This window comes from Mixophyes fleayi, chromosome 9 (assembly GCF_038048845.1).
Source record: "Mixophyes fleayi isolate aMixFle1 chromosome 9, aMixFle1.hap1, whole genome shotgun sequence".
Taxonomy (NCBI): Eukaryota; Metazoa; Chordata; class Amphibia; order Anura; family Limnodynastidae; genus Mixophyes; species Mixophyes fleayi.
Window position 1 is genome coordinate 109,763,078 of NC_134410.1, and position 16,512 is coordinate 109,779,589.

Sequence of the window (16,512 nt, forward strand, 5' to 3'; positions counted from 1 at the left end):
GTTCTCCATGAAGGCGTTTACTCAGAAGTGACATCAGCCTGACAGGTCACTGCTGCAATTTTTGAAAGTAACTCACTACACTCACCGCTGCCTTACTCAGTTTAAAGACGCAGGAAAAAGACAACAAAGGTGATGTCAACATTTTCCTGTCTTTTCTCAGCTGACTATTTTGGAGGGCTGCCATGGAGTGAAGAATGGAAATATCATTTGCTTGAGTCAGGGCAACAAGTGGGAAGAAACTTCTAAAGAGTGATCCCAGGGAATTCCAAACGGCTTCCCCAAACAGATTTCAGGTTCGATAGCATTGCAATTAGCAGTAATAATGAAATACTAAGCAGATGTGCTACTGCAATAATTTGAATAATATATTTCAATGTACTGATTAAGGTCTATGATACATAAAAAGAGAATGGTAAGAGCACTGTCCTATGATAGTAGAGGGTTTTTTATTTGGGGGGGGGGGGGGGGGCGGGGGTCACCGGGTGACCTTTACGCCCTGGGCTCCATTCTAGTTAACAAGTACCATATATTATATCTTATTTATAACATGATATAGCAATAATCTCCTTACATTGGTTCCTTGTGTGGTTCTATATTTTATAAATTCTATCTTTTTACTTGTCCAATTTGCACAGCTTTAGTTTTCTATTGTACTTCCCTGTTCTTTCTACCTTTATCCTTGGCTTAATCCATTTTGCTTTATCCTGATCTGCCCTTTAACATTAACCTATTGTCACTGTACAACTAATACAAACCAAACCACCACTGTATATCAACAAGAAGATAATAAATTGCTGTAACTGTTCCTGCTCGGCACTTTAATGCAACCAGCCAATCATCGGCAAGTATTCGCAGGGGGCGGAGCCTCCATAGAACGTGAAAGGGCGATTGACGTCCCGCTAACCACTTAGAGCGCACATTGCAGACGCAACTTAGCCATTGGGCGGAAGAGGCTTTTTCAAACTAAACGGATTAGTGTCCGCCTCTCCGGGCTGAGGTATCAGAAGGAGGCGGAGGGAAGCTGGCAGCGGTCCGTCCATCGCAGGACATTAAATAAAAGTACACGGTAACGTTATAGTTTCCTGGCGCGTCTCGTGGGAGCTGCTTTGTGCTAATGCCGGTATAACGGTCACCAGCGACGGACGCACAAGTAAGTACTTGGTAAAGTGTATGGGGGCGGGCGGCATTTTTTTTTTTGTGTTAGGTGCCTTCCCGTAACGTTTACTTTGGCGGGATTAAAGTACTTGCAGGTCTCCGACGCTTAAAAATACTTTCCAGGGGTGTTGCTGAACCGAGCACCTACGCATGCTCAGCCCCATACTGTCTCTGGGGGTTCCCTGTAGTACTACAATCCCCAGCATATCACAGTTATCATTCTGATTATAACTTTCTCTGCATGTCAATCCTCCTGATCAGTAACAGATGGAACGCGGAGAATCAGAACAAATAGTTAGAATTCCATCCAAGGAATGTTCCTGTGCACCGGCCTGTTTGGATATTTAATAACAGTAACTTTTCCTCGGCTGTATTGTTGATGTTAATGTGCTCAGCTCTGTACATATGTTTGTGTCACTAGACTAGCTCACTCCAAATAACTAGGTGCAGCACCGGTTGTTACCTTGGCCAGGGCTATCTTTTCCATTGGGCACGATGGGCAGCTGCCTGGGGGCCCCACGGGCAAGGGGGCCCCATATGCACAGCTCTTAATGAGAATAAATAAATCCTGCAAAAGAAACAAACCTGCAAAAAAAACTACAAGGGTCACTGAGCAAGTACATCTATATAGCTGTATCTGTATACATCTATTTCTAGGGGCCCTGGTGCACTGCTTTGCCTGGGGGCCCATAATGTTGTTGAGATGGCCCTGACCTTGGCCTCTTAGCTCTGTAGTAACAGACCTGTTGTGAAGTTAACAAATGTACTTTATCTTGCCAGTAGTTGAGCTGTTTTGTTGTATGTGATGTTGGTAACTTTGAAACTCTTCAGTCTGCTACTCTTATATAAATGTTCCCTGGAGCATACTAACCAGGACAAGGATGTGACAGATGGAATGTGTTTGAACAAAATTGCTTGTTCATCTATCATGACCAGCTTCGGAATAGCTTCTGGATAGGGTTCTTTTTACTAGCATAATCCTTGAAGAAAATGTTGCTTAAAGGTCTCTAAACTGTAAGGAAACGGGCTATAATGGAGACCAGGCACTTGTCCTTGGGCTTCACGGTGAAATTGTGTTTGTAATGTGACTATTCTAATATTTACTACAGTTTTGTAGGTTCTGAGGGAGAACACAAACAGATGGGCAATGTCATAATATTTTGTTTCTGGCCCCAGGACAAATCTGTGAATCTAAATACGGTCTTCTGTGATAGGCTAGATATGAAATAATTGATAATGGTTAAATTGTAGTAATCAACTGACCACTAATTTCCATTCTGTGCAATTTATTCGTTCTTCATTAAAAAAAAACAAGAACGATTCATACAATTGGCGCATGGCCACTCTTGATCTGTGATTTGGCTTTGCCTCAGATTAGGGTTGTGCTTTCTATCATCGTTGTATATACCAGGACTGGGCAAATCCCAAGAGCCAGATAACCAATGCGCTTAACTTTTAGGTGTTTTCTGTTGAGGGCATTAGATCTTCACTGGCTCCTAGATTTGACTCCCTGGCTACTGATTTATTTTTTTACTGATATTTCACCATGAGGTTGGTTAAGCAATTGTATATGTATGTCCAATGCAACAGGACCTGTTGCACCTTAGAAATCGACGATGATGATTTGTAAGAAACTCGTGCACGTGGTAGTCATAGGCCACTTTGCCTGCAGGTGGTTGTTTCCTGTGAGACTGGCACAGACTTGAAATGAGGTGTAAGCTTTTAGAGGCTGTCTGAAGTGTGTATTGCATAATATATTCGTGTAATGGATATGTCATTTTTATGTGTTCTGTATGTTACAAATGCACAGAAAACTGAAGAAAATCACAGGGCTTCCCCACCATGCAATTTGCATGGGATGTATTGCTGCTAACACATGGGATGTGTTAGCAGCAAAATTGTGTGAAAAGGTAGTATAGGGATTTCTAAGAGATACATCAAAGGGGAGCAGTCTGATATGTCTCCTCTTTACAAACCTAAAACATATAGGGGTAAATTTACTAAACTGCTGGTGTGAAAAAGTGGAGATGTTGCCTATAGCAACCAGATTCTAGCTGTCATTTTGTAGAATGTACTAAATGATAGCTATAATGTGGTTGCTATAGGCAACATCTCCACTTCCAAACCAGCAGGTTAGTAATTATACCCCACAGAGTGAAACTTACTAACATTGCATTAAGCTGCAAATTTGTGTGAAATAACCAATTGGAAATTTCCATTGTCCTGCTTTGTTTGTTTGTTTTTTCTGCATGTATATAAATAGTTCTTCCTAATTTATAACAAACATCGTTAGCCTTGCAAATATTACCTACCCCAATAATATACTTAATGTGTAGATAACTGTAAAGCTATTAAAAACTGAGACATGGATCAAAGCTGTCTCAGACATAACTGGGCTGAAAAAGGTTAAGAAAATCTACTTTACCAGGAAAATCTGATTTAGTTCTTTGGCTTGTGAGATAACTTGGTCACAGGATTACTGCTTGCAGCTATTTGTGTAACTTTAAAGTTGAGCTGTGTTTGCTTAGCAGGATTAGTTAGTAGGAAAAGCTTTTCACTCTTCCCCTCCCTCTTTTCAGCTTCTCTATAGCAAAAAAAAAAATGCAGCCATCTCAAATAGTTATATTTTTTTTTTTTGTTTTTTTACAACAGGTTCCACTGGAGAAGATTTTTCTAGTTTTGGAGGAGTACAATGGACAGCGAAGACATTACAGTATTGCGGGCAGAGCTTCATCGCGTGTCGTCTGAACTGCACGAGACGACAGAGGAGAAGTTCCAAGCTGCTCAGTATGGATTGGTGGTGTTGGAGGAGAATGCAGATTTAAAGCAGAAGTATTCTGACCTAGAATATGAGTGTGATGTGCTGAAGCTGGAGCTAAAGCAGATGAAGGAGGTACAATTGAACTGAAGTCCTTGTTAATTGACAAGCATTGGGATACACTGAAATGATCACACCCCTCATTAATTTATTGCTTGCTATAGTGATTTTTAGTCGAAGGATAAAAAGTAGCCCCATTCACACTTGTAGCTTTTAAAAACAGACTAAGCTCAGAGTCTTTAGTGCTCTCAAAATTCGTTTGCTTTGCTGGCAGTAAACAGCTTGCTAACTGACTTTGCATAGAGAACAATTACCACTATGCTTAACTTCTGTTCTCTACAGTTAGGATTTTTAGAAGACCCATGACCGATCATTAACTTTGCATGCTCTACTTTCAGTGTTGTGGTCCTTCTTGTATCTTCTGTAAGTCCTGTGTACATTTAAGGTTCATGTAGTATAGTGATCAATTTGGTTAGTTCAGTTAGTACCCTGTTCTCTGCCAATTGAACAAAGCATTTTGAAGATGCTTGTGTGGCTGAACATTGCTTGATGTCTTGTCTTAAAAAAAAAAAAAAAAAATGTACCGGTTGTGGATTCGGTGTAAGATACAGTTTAGGAAGCTGGTGGTTTATGAACGGCCTATAGTACATTTTTTTAAAAAAAATGCCCATGTGATAATGGTGTGACTCATTTGCTTGGCCAGACTGAAAGAGTAGAGGAAATCTATTGTATAAATGTTGTTGTGCAAATAACTTCTCATAAAATGGTTACGTTCATGAAATCTAATGATATGTGCCAGTTTTATTTTAAAATTTGTCTTTCCTGTCCCCCTTCCTTACTAGAACCATTTTGTGTCTATACTTTTCCATCTCCCCAGTTACTGAATTTTCCACAGGATGTAGAATAAGCTAGTGGGCTTCCCTCGTAACAATGGATAATGCTATCTGCACATATTCTATAAACTAAAGCAGTGTAGGTCTGAGGCTTATACTCTCTGACAGTGTTGGCTAACCTGTGACACTCCAGGTGTTGTGAAACTACAAGTCCCAGCATACCCTTCCAGCAATAAGCTGCTATATATTGGCAAAGCATGCTGGGACTTGTAGTTTCACAACACCTGGAGTGTCACAGGTTAGCCAACACTGCTCTATGAGCTTAATGACTGGAATGCTGGCTGTAAGGAACAACTGGGTTTAACCACTTGATGACTGGGCCAAACTGCACTTGATAGGATGCGTCCTTTTTAAATTGGAAGAACAACTTATTTCTTATGTCTCTATACCAAGTTGTAGACTTGTGCGGTCTGGTCTGGGGGTCTGTTTTATTTAATCAGTTTCCCTAAGTTAACGGTTTGAAATCTATGTAGTATATTCATGGTGTGATGTAGTTGTAGTGATCCAACAACAGAGGTCCTTATTGACCCTGCCATTGTGACCTGCCACATCATATTATAAAGGGAGCTATTTAAGTTGTTGAATCTTTTTAATTGTGGACACATTCTCATTTTTAACTTTATCTTGTTTCTGGACTTTTTCCCATAACAGCACAACATGGATCTTGCCTGTTAATAAGTTGTTTATTAGACCCCAAGCACAAACCCACGAACCCCAGCGCTGGGATTGTGAGTTTGATTCCTGTCGAGGGCCTTATCTATGTGGGATTTGTATGTTTTACCTGTGTCTGCGTGAGTTTTCTCCCACACCAAAAACATACTAGTAGGTTAATTGGCTGCTATCAAGTTAACATTAACCTCTGTGTTAGGAAATTTAGATTGTAAGCTCCAATGGGGAAGGGACTGATAAGTGACACATCCTCTGTACAGTGCTCAGGAATTGGCGTTGTATAAATAAATGATGACAGTTTGGTTACAATTGGAAAGGCGCATGTTAAAAAATCTGCATGTTGACTGAGGTCTTTCCGAAGTCTCCCAAATTTGTTGGTGCTTTATATAATGGGAGAGGAATGTCTTTCATTAGATTGGTTTGTTTGATTTTTAAAAGCGATATCTGATATGTAAAACGGTTGGAAAAATTCCAGGTTGGCAAAAACTTAGTGGTTTTAGGCTTTGGAGCTGGGCATCATGTAACAAATAATCAATCGCACTTCCCTGTGTCCTGTCGCTAGAAACAGCTGCACTTTTTAGCAATACTTAAGTGGATTGTATGGATGCAGTGCAATATGGTGACTATTTGCTCCTGCTATGTATAACTAGATGGCAGATGAAGGTGAACATCAGGGGAATGCTACCAGTGTGCTCAGGGTTGTCTGCAACCTCTTAGCTTGTTCTCAGCACACTTTCAGCTCTCTCCAGATCTGATCAAACCACCAATGGTATCTCTTCCTGACCCAATTATAGTCCCGTATATCCCTTGACACTAAGTAATTGTGAGATTCACAACTGAATGACACTGGCAGAAGAGCTCAGGGGATCATAGAAACCATTCTGCTAAGCAGACTGGCCTGCACCATCATAGAATGTAGTAAATGGTCTATATCTGTTATAGGTCTGTTCCTTTAATATCCACATAAAACAAAGAGGAAGACTAAAATAGAGGGACTAACAGAATAGCTAAGCACTGTGAAAATCGATCAAATGCTATGTAGAACTCTAAAATAAAAAAAGTATTAAAAAATAAAACTGCAGTTTTTTTCTCTGGCAGTTTTTCGGTAGAGCTGAAAAGATAGTGAGGCCAGTGTGTAAGTTGATAGAAACCTCACGCATCAGAGTTTAGCTAAGTGTTTTGTTTAAAAGGGTTGTACACTTACAAATATTCTCTTGGGGGTATATCTAGTAAACGGCAGGTTTGAAAAAGTAGCGATGTTGCCTATAGCAACCAATCAGATTCTTGTTGGCATGTTCTAGTGCATTCTACAAAATGACAACTAGAATCTGGTTGCTATAGGCAACATCTCCACTTTTTCAAACCCGTAGTTTAGTAAATATACCCCTTGGTGCTGGAGGACTCTATCTGTCCAATGCTCTGCACTAGAGCTCTATTCAAGGGATATACGCTGGGTGTAATGCTTCTTATTCCTTGCAGAGAATTGAGCGAGTCGGCTATATGCTTTATGTGGGTGGGTGTATGCTTTATTTAAGTAGGGGTGCTAAAATTGGACTACTTTTAAATGTTTAGTCCACTATTACACAGTCATTCCCCAAAATGGGGGATTCTGGATTAAAAAAAAATTTAAATGGCTGTTGAGTGAGTAGGTGCAGATGTAAATGTAACTTCCTACATTGTTTGGTTTTTTTTTTGCTAAAGGTGCCAGCTGTACTTTTACATTTGTAGAAAACCTCCATGAGCCCACACATCTGATCTCTCCCCAGTACTAAGAAAAAGGATTTCTCTGTACACTGAATCTGCAAATCACAGGACATTTATACTTTTATTTGAATGTGTTGTAAACTGCAGGATGTGGTTTTCATGCTTTAAGTTAACCATATGTGCAAGAGAGCATCAAAGGAAGTGTAATGGTGGCTCATATTAACAATACTTAATGTTGCCGTTAACAGGCAGAATGTTAGGTGTTTGTAGCTCAAGCGATGCTACTAAATTGCAGCATTGTGTGATTGAAGACAAATGCACTATACTGCAACTTAAATCACTTGTGGAAATAGAGCGAAGCAATTTCTGACTTTCGCCTCGGATAGCCTCGCTGCGTGTCAACTGGGAAGGCAATAAGGGTAAAATGAATTCCTTCCTTGTGACTACACTGAGTACCATTTTAGTCTAAGTAAATATGAGGCCCCTCTTTAGACCTCCATTAGGCCCAGTAGTCTCCAAAGTCTAACCAAAAGCCAGGGAAGCAAACCTCGGAGAAACCATAAACTATGAAGACAGCCTGAAATTAGAGAGAACACCGTCAGCAGTTTGCTCTGCATCAAAACAATTTGGTGTTTGTACCGAATGGCATTGATGACCAACATTATCCATAATGCCACTAAAGCGTTTTGTGGGAACCATGAGCAAATCGCTACAAGGTTTATCTTTTTCCCTTTTTAATATCTGAAGAATTTTGTCTTTGGCAGTTTGCTTTCTGCAATCCTTCTATGTCCCTTTGGTGGTTTCCAGACCATTCCTCCCTGACTGCCTTCCACCCTCTGTACTTATTTCCCCACCTAGCCTCCTTGCTTTTCTTTGTGAGAAGTTCCATCCAAGGATCGGCTAACCCAGGTCCAAAAACTGTCTGCTCCTTACTGGTCATGTTGTATTGTGATCTGCCTACACACTTTCATTTAGTGTCATGTTTCCAAATTGTTGACCTGGTAATAAAGTACTTAATAAAATTCAGTAGCCTGAATTTCACCCCATTGCAAACAATCTGCTGCAACATTGATGGTTGCTGGTAAGTTATTAATTGCTCAATATTGAGCCTACAGCTACACCTAGTCATGGAGCAGTGATTATTTTATAAATGGGATGAGGCTCTGGAGGTAAACGATTGGGTAAAAATCGTGGTGGAATTATACAATGGACAAGGAGAGTGAGAGGTACAAGTTCAGTGGTGCTGATTGGCTGTGAATTTGTCTTTTGTCAGGCACTAGCAGAAGCACACAGCAACCATAAGAGAACAGCTGCTGATGGTGAAAGTAGAGAAGAAAGCTTGCTCAAAGAAACCGCATCCAGGGAAGCAAAATTAACAGGAAAAATTGACGAACTCCAGAATGAACTGAAGCAGATCAAATCTTTCCTTGCCAACACCGCGGCGGATAGTGAGCGCCTCACCCTCCATATACAGAACTTGAAGACGGTAAGATAATGTATGCTTGTAGGTCGTCTGGTCTCTAGTGTCTGCTGTGTGATGTTCAGTGGTCAAATCAGCTGACTGGCGCTGTTGCTGAAATGAGGCCTATGTCTACATTTTAATGACACATTTATTTATTTTTTCCTACATAGTGTTTTGTCAACAAAGAAAACAGAAAAGAGTTGGCTCTCTTCTGAGTCGCTTTCCTCGTTATAGATGTTATGTAACAGTGCAGCCTCTGTGTTTGTAGCAAATAACTAAAGGGATTGTTATCAAAGTGGGCATGCTTCTGTGTATGGACTGACTGTACTTTCAGTTACATTTGCGTTGCTTTTCATTTTTTGGATGAGTAAATCATTATTTTTTTTGTTTTGCTGTATATGTATAGTGCCAAACTTTCTGTCTAGCTATCAAACATCCCCAAGTTTGTTTTTGTTTTGTTTTTTTTCCCATCAATAACTTTTTTTTTTATTGAAATTTTCAAAAGCATATATGGGGGTAGCTAAATGATAAAAAAAAAAGGTGGGGGGGGGGTCAAAACAAGGTGAGGGCTTGGGGGGGGGGGGGGGAGGTAGTCACTCACGTGGGACAATACAATTACAATAGTAGCCAATGAGGAGAAAGATACAAATAGCAATGCGCTGTGCCATCAGCGAGTACAGCACAGGGAGCTTGTGTAACATATCAATGGGGACGTTAAGGTTAAGTGTGACAATGGTGTCAAGGAGATTCGATTAGGGCTGAAGGAGAGGAGGTGGAGGCGCATGTTCCATTCGTGGTATCTTCGTGCCACCTGAACCATTTTATAACAGTAGCCGATGCACAGGTGAAATGGGGTCTGTCTATTATCTCCACATGTTGAAGTTAAACTGGATCTTTGAAATAATTTGTGATGGGTTGGGAGGTACGGTGGACTTCCAGTTTTGGGGTATCGCGGTCCTTGTCCTTTCCCAAAATGTATCTATAATGTTAAGGGACAGAGGTTGGGTAGATGTGGAGGAGTGCTAGGGCAGGGTCTTAAACCGAGTTCAGTACAGCTGATAGGAAGTCCAAAACCTTACCCCAGAGTGGTTTGAGTGGGCATGGCCACAAAAACATGGAAGATGTCAGCCACCGAGTACAGTGGCGGCAGCAAAATTTAGCTTGAGACGGTCAGATAGTATGTAACCTATCCGGGGTGCAGTAGAGCCGGTTAAGTAGTTTAATTTGCATTTCAGTGTGGTTGATACCTTTTGACATACGGTGGGAGGTAGAATAGTATTTCCCATTGTTGTGAGGGGAAAGTCGTGTGGAGTTCTGACTCCTAATGCAGTTGAGCAGTACTCTTAGCGGAGGGCGCCAGAGAGTAGAGGTATTGGTACCAAAATGTTATCCTACCCTTATTGGAACCCTTCGTTTATCTATCTAGCATTTGAGCTGGTGGGAGAGATAGGGAGTGGACGGTCTTATAGGTTGTCGGATTTAAAGATATTTATATGCCTCAGTGGAGGGGATTTGAAAACAGTCTTGGAGAAGGGTGAGGTTCTAGACCAACAAATGCGTAAGGGAAACTATCCCTCTATCGCACCAGGCAGAGAGGGTCGGGTATAAGTCGAGACAAAGCTTGTAGGGATAGGTCAAGAGCGTAAGATCTGTATGTAACACTATCAGCCTATACCATATCTGTATGGCATCAGAAATGGACAGCAGCCTGTGGGTGGAAGCAGGGCGGGCAGATTTAGTTGTCCAAAAAAGATCATTGAGGGTGTAACCTGAGTATGAGGTGTAAGATCTCCTCCCGGTTTTGACAAATGGAGAACTGAATATTCTTGATTATCAAAGCATTAAGGAGCAGACTCAGTTCGGCGCAATGTGCCTCTGAAACGGTCCATGGAGTCGCATGGTGTTTGATTTCTACTAAAACCGCACTCGTCCCATAGAGATGCTAGGAGAAAATGAGCGGATATTTCTTTACCGTATTGGATGTGCGCAGACTATGTCTGGCGGGGGCACCTCGCGGCTAACTGAGTCTGCTCCTAAGAGTTGGGTTCATGGAATAAAACAATTAACGATAATACAGTCCTGTAGTTTACTGCATTTGGCACCTTTCAGGAAGTGACATTGTAGACTGAACAAACTTACTTTCCACCAATAGGGTAAATCCATGTTAACTGAAACATTGTGCCAGCAGAACATGGGACGGTCGCCTGTGATGAATGATAAGTAGTAAGTGTGACACTGCAGAAGTGTGAACGGCCTTTATGCTTGGTGCTCCACAGAGATATCTCTGTTTCATACTCCGTCCTTTCAGCAAAACAGGCAGCGTATTGTTATACAGATACTGGGCGCGTGTATGTGTTGCTCTCCTCCTGTGTATATTGAATGAAGAAAAATGGTTACATTATGATCTGAATGACATCAGCTTGGTGTTTAATAAAACATGATGAAGCCAATTTTCTTGTATAATATTTGTGACCAGAAATCTAGTGAGATTGCAGAGCAGATTAATGTGGACGCTCTAAATGCAAAGTATGGGGCTCTAAAACTAATTGTGGACTTTACTGACACCATTTTATTCACATCTTTGTAAACCTCAACTAAAATATGAACTTTAACTGCCATGGTTATTGCTCTAAAGGACAGTACACCCTAAACTCTCTATTGGCTTGAACTGTGGCTTAGTAATGTTTGGGAAGAAATGGAACGTTCTGCTCTTCCTTGTAGCGCAGCGATAGACAACCTGATACACTTCAGGGCTGCATGGTGCATCTCTGTAATGGTCATGTGCGGCCCTATTGAATGTTAATGTCAGTAATACCTTTTTTTAATTAAAGAAAGACACCTTCTGTAATGTTCACAATGCCTGCTGATACAAGCTTTACAAGCTATAACAAACATATCACAGGTGAAGGCTCTGAGGGCCGCCTGTTGTAGCAGAACTAGTTTAGGTGGCTTCTCTATACGTTAGTGACCATCGAGCAACATTATTTTTTAAACTGGATGGTCATTGTTTTATTGTAAATTTAAGACTTGCAGGATTTCTTTATTCTTTTAAGTTCAGTAAGGTTTTACCTTGGTTAAAGTATCCAGTATGTGGCTCGCAAGTATTGCATTTTTCATACAAACCATGCAATGAGAGGGTTACTCTGTCCCATGCTGATTCTGACCACTTTTGTGAGTGTTTTATGCTGATGTGGTGTATTACAGAAGTATTTTATTTCAAATCTGCTGGAAATTTTGATTTACTTTATTTCTCTCCTGTTGCTATAGGAGTGCCAGGACATTGAGAAGGAGAAAACAAAGTTACGGGAAGAGATTAAACAATGCAAGATTAGGGAAATGAGGCAGCTACAAGACTTCTCTGAAATTGAAGAAGAAAACATCTCTCTGCTTAAACAAGTTTCTGTATTGAAAGAAAGCCAGGTGATTAGAACACATTTAAGCTTGATTATAGTGGTAAAGAGCTTGCAGGTTAAATAACCCATTTTCTCTCTGCTCAAAAGACTTGTGATATATAAGTTATCCGGATGTCTGGGTGCTTTGCCAGCATCTTCACATTCATAGCTTCCTGCGGTCTGTGCTCTGTCATGTGAACAGCAAACATTTCATCCAGAACTTAATTTCAATTGTAAAAACACCTTTTTTACATTTTAAAAGCTACCTCTAACATCAGGTCTTTGGTTTTATAGTTTGGATATTAGCCAACCAGTTCTCTACACAAAATAAAGGCTTTCGGGAGGCACCTCCACCCACTGTTGTAGGGGTCCATGAATTAAGCTTCCCATCTCCTGTTGCAACTCGTGGCTACCCATGCATCATCAACATTTTATATGCATCCTCAACATTTATTTATATAGCGCCTGCAAATTCCGTAGCGTCTTACAATTGGGAATGCAATGACACATCACAGTAAAGCCTTGTGTTGGGATTTTGGATGCTATGGTCAATAGCGTTGTGATGAGAGGTGGTTATGATGGGTCACTGTTTGAAGAAATCTGTCCCTCCCCAAAGGAAGGGTCAATGGTTTAGGCCACAGAGATCCCTACAGTGTAGAGGAGGGTTTGATTGCCAGCATTACGGGGTTAACAAAGTTGGGGTTTATTTTGTTAATTTCCCTACTTGTTTAGTTCAACAGATCTTTATGAATGTTCTGGTAGCCAGTCTTAAGCTCTTATTTTATTGGTCTGCAAAAAAAAACCAAAAACTCGAACACCAAAAAAAATGACATTTTAAGACTTGTTTGACTGAATGTAAGAGATATATATATTTTCAGGTGGAATATGAAGGTTTAAAGCATGAACTTAAAAGAAGAGATGAAGAAATTGATATTTTGAACGGACAGCTAGATGAGCTGGTGCGATTGAAGGATATCTCTGAACGTCAGCTGGAGGAAGCCCTGGAGACCCTGAAAAGTGAGAGGGAACAAAAAAATGAACTCCGGAGAGAATTATCTGGTTTCCTTAGTTATGACTCAATAGGTAGCTTACAGGTCAACTTTGAAGACGCGAATGATGAAGAGTTTGACAGTGGATATAACACTGGCGGCCTCAATAAGTCAAATGGAGGAATGATGATGTCCACTCCGCGTAACAGCGACATCTTCCATCCCGGCCCCAAGTTGGCTTCCGATCTCTTCACTGAACTTAGTCTGACAGAGATCCAGAAACTCAAGCAGCAGTTACAGCAGGTATTCCTTATTGTCTACTGGCTTGCTAAATGTTGCTTTCTATGTTTATAAGCGGATGAAGGTTTTGTAGGAATAATTTTACTACTTTCCCCCAACTCAAACTATACTGGAGAAACATATTAGTTAATGTATAATATTGATGACCTAATGTTACCAGTAGAGATCTTGAGAATGTAACATAGCAGAAATACTCAAGGATGCTTTTGCTACTAGTTCCTCAAATAGATTATTTAAAAGGGTGTGGATTTTGTGCCAGAAGAGGGATGGGACCTCCCAGATATGAACTCTGGTGTCCCTGTGGCCACAGTTTCTCCAGCAATTTTCTGAGGCTGAAAGAAACCTTCCCCAATGCATTATGGGGTATGGTACGCCAATAGTGTGTGTGTGGTATATTTTGTAGGATGTTTCCTTGATCTTGGTTGAAATGGAACTTTTAGCAATTCGTAGGCCTCCTCTGGTGGAAGGTCAAGGTACCTCTCCCACTCTGCCTTGTGATAGTCCTGCATGGGTGGGGGCAGCATTAAGCAGAATGCCATAAATTTGGGATATCATAGCTTTGTGGGGTTATCTGCAAATTCATTCATATGGGCTGAGAGCTGGAGGCAGAGAGCAAGAAATAATTTATTTGGAGGTATTCAAATAAAATTTTAAACTCTTATTTGTTACAAGAGGAAACAGAATGGGACAATACAAACAGCAAATAAAACAGACAATTATAAGGCAACAAGACATCTCCTCTTTAAAAATTTTATACTAGAGGGGGAGGTAAGAGAGAGATTAGGGGGGGGGGGGGGAGGGCATGTATATCACCATACCAATTAAGAAGGAAATTATAAGCAACCTATCCAGAAATTAAAAAAAACCAGCAACATATACAGGTCTGTTACACATGGCTCACGACATCCATCAAATTTTTTTATTTTTATGGGGAGCCCCTTTTCCCTGCAGACTGGTATTTTAGCTGATCGTTTTGGGACTGTCTAGTATTCCAGGTTAAGAGTGTGCGTTTTCTGAATGTTTAGCAGGGAGAGGGACTGTCAGTGCAAGAGTTTGGAGAAGATAGAGCCATCTGTCTGTGACGAGGAAGTTGGGAAGGGTGGAGTTTTCTGAATAATTGGCCATAGTGTGATGTGAGGAAGACTTTTTGGATTGCCACTTAATATTAAAACTTGAGGGATTCAGCATCTCAAAAGAAAATATGGAGAAGCCTATATCTTTGCACACTTTTGTAGATGTTGGGCAGGTAACTTCTCGATTAAGACAATGAGTAGACTATTGTCTCCACCTGTGCTCCCACGGTATTGTGGTTCTAATGTGTTACAGTGCAAATATCAGGGGGGATGAGTGGCAACCAAATCTAGTGCCATTACAGCTAGACACTTTATGAGATTGATTAGGACTTGGCTAGTTAAGGGATTGGCATAAAAGGCAGGGTCCCATTCAGGAAGTCCCCAGTGATGCCAAAAGATCCAAGAGCTAGCTTCATGAAACTCCAGGAGATTCTGTGAAGAGTTTTCTGTGTCGTGTGCGATTATAATAATGGAAGGTCTCCTGGCGTTTTGATATGGATGAGGTCTAAGGCTCTCCTAGATTTGTCCCTCACCTGATGCATTAAGGTGGAGCTGAAGTGGTCATAATGTATCCGAGGGGAGGAATTAATTTAATCTATTGGTCAGCATTTTGCCATAGATTTTGATCTCCTTATGTAGGAGAAAGATGGCCCTATAGCTGGCACAGTTATTATTATGATATTTATTTATAAGGCGTCCGCAGCGCCGTACAGAGACAAACAAATTACATTACAATGGGAGACAGAACAGTAAGCACAGCAACTCTGTAAACTCAATGCACAGTTAGAGAGGGCGGGGAAGGGGGAGGGAGGATCCGCAAACGACGGGGCCCAAGAAGGAGGGCGCGGAGTTGTGTGTCTCTTTACCCTCCTTCTGGATCACAACTATCCTGGCCTCTAAAATCTCTTGAGAAAATCTTTTTTTAACATCTTGTTGAATAAGTAGTGCAGGTGAGGAATCCGTAAGTCTAAGAATTTCTTGTATGTGGTAGTAAACCCACCTGGACCAGGGGATTTGCTGTTTTTATGTTTTAGAGTACCTTCTATTTCCTCTTCCAAAAATCTCCTGTCCAGATACTCCACTGAGTATTGGGGCAATTTGCGTAGTTAGACTGCAACAAGGATAGCTGAATTTTATACATGTGGGAAGATTTGGTTTCTAGAAGCCTTGCAGTTTGCCCGTATCGCATGTTAATCATAGGATGACAAAACTAGATTGCTCCCGTCCTTTTGCTTCAGTTACTTGAACAGCATGACCCTATCAGTGATGTATTGTACATGCTGTTCTGTGGGAGGAATCTCTAGACTTCGCAAACTCTAAAGAGCTGTCTTGTTGAAAGCACCCCTAATACTTCTGCTAAGATATACGTACATTACCCTACATTTGCTGAAACCAAATGACACATACTTTGTATTGTACGTGCTGTCCTGGTGTGGGGTTTCTTAATCCCTTTACAAACCAGTGCAGCTGGGTTGTGAAAAGCAGCACTTTCCCGTGTACTCTCTCGGCACCATTTATATAGCGCTTTACCATTGGTAACAAACACAGTAATAAAGCACTACTGCGTAATACAGGTCCTGCTCCCAATCTATGGGATATATAATACATTGTAGAAATGTTTTTGGAACTTGGGGAAAAACATTTTCTCCAGGTGTGTGAATGAAGTCTTTAGGCTTGTCCTTGTCCTGAATTTTTTTTTTTTTTTAAATAAAATAGAGCTTGTGGCAATTTTTTTTTCCTCTATATTGAGTTGGATTACAATTTTTTTTTTTATATTTTTTTTTTTTTTTCCTATGATCAATGCATCCCTGTATAATACAGTAACTAGTCTGCATTGAAAAACATTACAAAATGTTTGGTATTCTGACTGCGTAGAACTAAGGAGAGGTGAAAAGTTACCATTTTCATGTATCTGCCCAAAATTCCTGTGTTTTCCGTTATGCATTCGCTTGTTCCGTGTAATTAATTATTGGCTGTGTACTAGTGAGCATGTGAAAGCCTAATTGACTTTTGGTGGCTTTTGCTATGTAATCAATAAGGGCTAAGTTTTTTGTTTT

At 40.7% G+C, this 16,512-nt stretch overlaps 1 protein-coding gene across 1 annotated transcript in view; it reads left to right on the forward strand.

Moving 5' to 3' along the window:
• The first annotated feature begins 913 nt into the window (after positions 1-913).
• The window catches only part of LOC142100943 (protein bicaudal D homolog 2-like), a 29,254-nt gene continuing 13,655 nt past the window's right edge, over positions 914-16,512 (forward strand). Inside the window, exons 1-5 of the mRNA XM_075184866.1 lie at positions 914-1,150; positions 3,808-4,048; positions 8,513-8,725; positions 11,969-12,121; positions 12,972-13,385. Coding sequence (XP_075040967.1) covers positions 3,848-4,048; positions 8,513-8,725; positions 11,969-12,121; positions 12,972-13,385 — 981 coding nt within the window. The 5' untranslated portion in view covers positions 914-1,150; positions 3,808-3,847. The remainder of the gene's footprint in view (positions 1,151-3,807; positions 4,049-8,512; positions 8,726-11,968; positions 12,122-12,971; positions 13,386-16,512) is intronic.